General features: G+C 44.1%; 1 protein-coding gene across 2 annotated transcripts; it reads left to right on the forward strand.

The window, feature by feature from the left end:
- Positions 1-5017: 5017 nt before the first annotated feature.
- LOC106325556 (auxin-induced protein 15A-like) lies at positions 5018-5842 on the forward strand. Of its 2 annotated transcripts, XM_013763605.1 has the most exons (2): positions 5018-5329; positions 5706-5842. In XM_013763605.1, the coding sequence occupies exons 1-2, from the start codon at positions 5154-5156 to the stop codon at positions 5806-5808; spliced, it is 279 nt and encodes a 92-aa protein (XP_013619059.1). In that variant the 5' UTR covers positions 5018-5153; the 3' UTR covers positions 5809-5842. The 2 variants fall into 2 exon arrangements, with proteins under 2 accessions (XP_013619059.1, XP_013619058.1); XM_013763604.1 differs by having other exon boundaries at positions 5018-5842.
- Positions 5843-6196: the final 354 nt, after the last annotated feature.

Consider the following 6196-nt stretch of genomic DNA (forward strand, 5'->3'; position numbering starts at 1 on the left):
GTGAGGGAAGCAGAATAGCTTTGCAAAGTGGTATCGCCAACCTGCCAAAGAAATTTGTCTGGAACAGAAGAAGAACTTGGAAGGGAGATTGAGCAGAGCATAATATGGACCTGTTCAGCAAGCGGGGAACGAGCATGACGGAGGTTCCAACCCGTGGAGGAACAACACGAAGAGACTAAAGCGTTGATGGGAACACCTAGCTGGCGAGGGCCTGAATGACCGAATAGTTTGAACAAGCGCCCCATAGGTGACCAATCATAAAACCAGAAGCTTGCTTTATCCCCATTTCCAACTTCACACTTCAAGAAATTCTCTGCGATAGGTCGCAGCTTTAGGATAGATTTCCAGATCCAAGAAGTTTGTTTACTCTCATCAATGCTCAAAAAATTCTTATCACCAATCCTGTTAGTCTTAGTCCACATTGCCCATAGTGATTCATTCTCAGTGTGTAGTAGCCAAATAAGGTTCAGACATAAGGATGTGTTCCAGATAGTCAAGTCACGGAGGCCTAGACCACCTTCTTGCTTGGGAAGGCAAACTGAGGACCACGAGACCTTCGCAACAGCCCTGGTCGTTACGTTCCTATTCCATACGAACCTGGCGCATAATGACTCTATTGCTTTGATGCATCCTTTGGGTAGTAAGAAAGTGGAAAACCAGAAGTTCGCTTTGCCGTAAATGACAGAAGAGAGGAGCTGCTTCCTCCCAGCAAATGAAAGAGCTCTAGAGGTCCAAGAAGAGAACCTGCTCTTGAGTTGATCGATTAGAGGCATGTAGTCACAGATGCGAAGTTTCCTATGCATAAGAGGGAGCCTCAGATAGCGGACTGGAAGTGATCCAAGAGAGAAGCCAAGGTTCACCAGATCAGTGGTTTCTGCCAGACTCAACCCAGCCACAAACAATTTGGCCTTACTTATGTTCATCACTAGCCCCGACCAGGAAGCAAACTGATCTAATGTGTCGGATATGTGTATCAACGAAGACTTTTGAGCGTCGAAGAAAACCATAATATCACCAGCGAAGGATAGGTGAGTTACTTGAGGCGATGATGGCACTGGGTGGTAGCCAATTAGACCTGATTCGAACTTCACTTTTAATAACTTAGCAAGAACTTCCATTGACAGGACAAAGAGATAGGGAGATAAAGGATCGCCTTGTCGAAGGCCCTTTGTTCCTCGAAAATAGCCTCCTAACTCTCCATTGATTGCCACCGAGAAGCGGGTTGTAGTGATGCATTGAGAGATCATACCAATGAAGACTTCCGGGAAGTTTAGAGCTCGAAGAATAGAGAAGATGAAGTTCCAGCTCAGGGAATCAAAAGCCTTCTTAAGATCAATCTTAAGCATGGAGCGCTTAGAGATATTCTTCCAATTATATCAGTTAACCAGTTCAGAAGCCATCAATACATTCTCCACTAGAAGTCTTCCCGGAATGAAAGCAGATTGCATGTTGGAGATCACATTAGGGAGCACTTGCTTCAGGCGATTAGCTAAGAGTTTTACTATGACCTTGTATGTTGTGTTGCAGCAAGAGATGGGCCTGAAGTCAATAATCTTAACCGCACTTTTCTTCTTTGGGATAAGGGTCAATATGGTTGCATTCCATTGTTGAAGCAATCTTCCAAACTGAAAAAATTCCTCTACAGCATCAGTAACTTTAGAGCCAACGGTACTCCAATGAGCAGTGAAGAATTCGGCCGGATAACCATCTGGACCCGGTGATTTGTTCTTAGGAAGCAGGAAGAACGCCTTCTGGATGTCTAGCCGGGAAAAAAGAGCTGCGAGAGTGTCAGAGACAGAGGAGGAACACCTGTAAGGAATAAGCTGAGCAATCTCATCAGGAGAAACGTCCAGCGTGGTAACGCTTCCACCAAGAAGATCTTCATAAAAGTGTAGGGTGTGCTGCATAATACCCTCCTTAGTATCAATCACGCAATCATTCTCATCCAGCAAAAATAACACCTGATTCTGAGTAAGGCGAGATCGGATAGAGCGGTGAAAGAAGGCAGAACCACAATCACCTTTATCCAGCCAGTTAACGCGAGATCGTTGATAGAGGAAAGACTCCTCAGCCTTAGCAAGAGCAGACCATTTTAGGTGAGCATCCTTCTCATTTATTGCTGCTTGAGATGTCAGATAAGAGAGGAGAACTCGCTGGAAAGATATTAATTCCTCAAAAGCTTCAGCGACTCTTTTCTCAAGTTCAGAGTAATTTTCCCGACTAAAAGTTCGTATAATACTCTTTAGAAACTTGAGCTTCTTGGAGACATTTAGCATACTAGTTCCATCGAACTGCAGAGACTCCCAACACTCCTTGATGAGAACCTCAAAGTCAGGATGATTGTTAAGCAAGGTAAAGAATTTGAACGGCCTTTTCTCTTTAGGTTTTGCGGAGTCAATAAATACGCAGCAAGGGCTATGGTCTGAGATTCCAGGGTCTCCAAAAACAGCCAGAGAGTTTGGAAAAACTTGTAGCCAATTGTCATTAACTAGAACTCTATCGAGCTTCTTAGAAACAACAGTGGCTCCTTGCTTATTGGACCAAGTAAAAGGATTCCCACAGAATGGGAGATCTGAGAGCGAAGCTGAATCAATGCAGTTAAAGAATTCTCGCATACCTCTTGAAGAGGAGAATGGGTCAGCGGTAGAGTGTTCTGAAGCAGAGAGAACTTGGTTAAAGTCACCAAGAACAACCCAAGGAGAGCCGCGAACAGGGGCAGTATAAGACAGAAAGCACAATTCGGCCCATAACTCTCTGCGAATCTTTCGACAAGTAGAACCATATACTAGTGTTACGACTAGGGAAGTAGAGATAAACAGCAGCCTGACACTGTAAGTGATAGACTGAAGTAATTTGTGCAAAACTGAAACACAGACCGTAGGGTGCCAAAGAAGCCAAATCTTTCCTAAATCTGAGAATTCATAATTACAATCGTAATGCCAACCGGGGAAAGCCCTACTGATGATAGCTGGAGCCTTCACACTGCTGACATGAGTCTCAATGAGACCGCCAAAAATGGGTTTGTTATTCCGAAACCATTTCCTAAATCCGCAACGTTTTATTTTGTCATTGAAACTTCTAATTTTGCAACAAAAAATATCCATAAATGGGGAAAAAAGTTAGAGGTTTAAAGGGCCCCTAGCCCTAGCTGACAATTTCAATAGCTTCTTCTGCCGCTTAGAGATGACCTGAATATAGCGATCAGCGTCGTCATCAGGGTTATCCTCATCAGGAGAGAAGCTTTCGGGCTCTGACTCATATTCTGAAGCAGATACAGGCGTAGTCTTCTTTGCTAAGTCAAAAAGGTTTGTTCTCAGGTCGACACAAAATCTCTCTACGTTTAAGACTTGTGCAGATGAGGCCTTGCGTGCTTGAACAGACGGATGAGCATGGGAATCACTATGTGGGGGCTCATTAACAGGTGCAGTACGAACCCATTGAGAGGTGGTCTTTTTTGTTTTGCTTTTGTTTGGGCGCATTGACATGGCTTTTATTCTTCTGGACACTGCCCTTAGAAGTGGAGCCGGAAACAATAGGATACTGACTTGCAATAGGGGCCTTCCCCTCACGCTGATGGTTGTTGCGGGGACAAGCCTCAGTTCCATGCTTCACAAAATGGCATATATTGCAAGTTCGAGGAGCAGTAGGGCACCTTGAGATAGTATGCCCAACTGTCTGACAATGGCTACAAAGGGAGGGGAGCCACGGGCAAGAAACCGTAATTCTAGTGATTTCACCTGAGTCAAATTGTGTGTTTACAGCTTCCGGTAGAGGCTTGCGGGGGTCAATAACCGTGTATACTCTCGCTACCTCAATGTTTGTGAGGTTCTCTGTTGCAGGGTGCATGTAGAGGGGGTGTCCAACTAGACCAGCAATCTCTTTCAAGGCATCCCTGTTAATGAATTGGAGAGGCACACCGGTGAAGTCAAGCCAGACTGGAACTGTTGACAGGGAGGGTTTCTCTGGCTTTGTACCAGGAGACCATTTGGCCACAAACATCGTTTGTCCGTTAACTTGCCAGAGACATTGACTGAGGATATGACGGCGGGCATTCGGACAAGGGACGCGGAATCGAAAGCGTTGCCTTCTATTTTCGAGACAGCAATGTCCTGGCGCTCTTTGCTCCACATTCCATTTATAATGGCGTGAACAGCTCCTCTTGCAGGGGATTCCTCATAAAACTGGCCAATGATGAAGCTATCCCAAGACTTTCGATTCTTCTCAATAACCGAGTTGGGAATTCGCACACAAGCTTCCCCTGAGTCAAGAATGAAAGGCTTTCCTTCAGGATCCAGCTTCCCTGTGTTGGCCTTAACCTTGTCTCTCTAGAGAAAGGCTTGAGCTTTGACAATGTTTATTGGGGAGGAGGACGCCGGAGCCTGGGCTTTATCAACCGGAGGCGAGAGCGGGGTCTCGTGAGGAGGACTGACAGGTACATCCGAAGGAGTAGCTGTAGGTATGACAGTGGGAATTTCACCGCTTTCTAAGACAGTAGTAGCAATAATGGTACTAGTAACACAGTTTGCTGCTTGACTCGCAACTATGTCACAATGCGCAGCAGGAACAATGTTGGTAGCAGAGGAGGTTTCCTTAGGTGGGGAAATACCTTCAGTTGCTAGGTCTGGACAGAAAACGGCTGGATCTGAAGAAATCATGGCCGGATCTGAAGAGGCACCGACTGGATCTGAAGATTCAGGCGGAGAAATTTAGGAAGAATCAGAAGCGGAGTAACCAGAAAAATCGGCTGAGCCAGTGGGGCTGTCGCCTGAGGTTTGTTTTTTGGGTTTTCTTTTTTTCGCCATGGACGGCGAGGGTGGGGACCGTCGCCGGTCTCGGCGACGGTGGAGGGCAAAGGAGTGGCTACGCAGTTTCGGCGACGGTGGAGGGCAAAGGAGTGGCTACGCAGTTTCGCCTCGGTAGAGAGAACCCTCGCTATTCTTCTAATTCAACTAAATTCCGTATATTCATTTTCATCTTTATAGAAAAAAATCCCACTCGCCATATATAGTCCCTCAGTAAATACCCCCAACCACATTCCATAAGCCCTCCCTCACTCTATTCACACTCACCCTTCATTGTAAAATCAACAAACAGGGAAGATTTTCAAACTCAAATCACGTACAAACATTTCATTTAGGAAGAACTTGAAAATTATGGCGATGAAAAAAACAAGCAAGCTAACACAAACGGCAATGATCAAGCAAATCTTGAAGAGATGCTCGAGTTTGGGGAAGAGACAGAGTAATGTGTACAGCGACGATGAAAACGGACAACCTCTTGATGTACCTAAAGGACATTTCGTCGTCTACGTTGGAGAGAATCGAGTCAGGTACGTTGTACCCATTTCGTTTTTGACCCGACCCGAATTTCAGCTTCTTCTCCAACAAGCAGAGGAAGAGTTTGGTTTCGAGCACGACATGGGTCTCACTATCCCTTGTGAAGAAGTCGTTTTCCGATCGCTCACGTCTATGCTCCGATGAACATATCTTTTAGGGTTTTGCTTCTTTTTCTTAAATAATATATTTCAAATCGTTAGTTAGGATGACAGAGGAAGCTGCTAAGTAAATGCTTCTCTGTTTTAGCAAAATAAGTTTTATATGTTTTGGCTAATATGGGTTTAGAGTTGTAACTTGTAAGAGTGAGACCTAACCCTTATTTAGAGAACCCCAATGAGAATGAGTTACTAATTTTGGTTCTTTTCTCAGATTTGTAGAAACCCAAAAACAAAACAAATTTCCGGTGAAGATCACTCTCATGGTGGTGTTGTTGATGAATGTGTACCCTGTGAGAAAGGTTTTTAATATTTAATGAAAGACTTAAAATTATCAGGCTTTAGGTTTTATTGGTGTGGTTATTTTTGCATACGTTAATGAATTTTCGTGTAATGTAGTAATTTATATCAAGTTAAGTCGCTGATTCATTCAAAATTCTCCACTGAGACTAAAAGAAGCCCCAAAAGGTTTTATTATATGGCTACGCTAGCAAAAGCTGCAAGTACAGGTCGTTCCGTTTTAGGGTATTGTCTCTCTCTTTCAAATTACAAACTTTCCCATTTTTTAATTTGTAAAAACTCCCGAAGTTTTCTCCTTTTCTCTATATAAGTTTTTTTCTTTTAAAAAAAAGAGAGAGAGACCATCATCGTGTCTCTCTTTCTTACGGGTTTTAGCCGTTAAAACGGTTAAAGGTAACTAGGTAA

This window comes from Brassica oleracea, chromosome C2, assembly GCF_000695525.1.
Source record: "Brassica oleracea var. oleracea cultivar TO1000 chromosome C2, BOL, whole genome shotgun sequence".
Lineage (NCBI taxonomy): Eukaryota > Viridiplantae > Streptophyta > Magnoliopsida > Brassicales > Brassicaceae > Brassica > Brassica oleracea.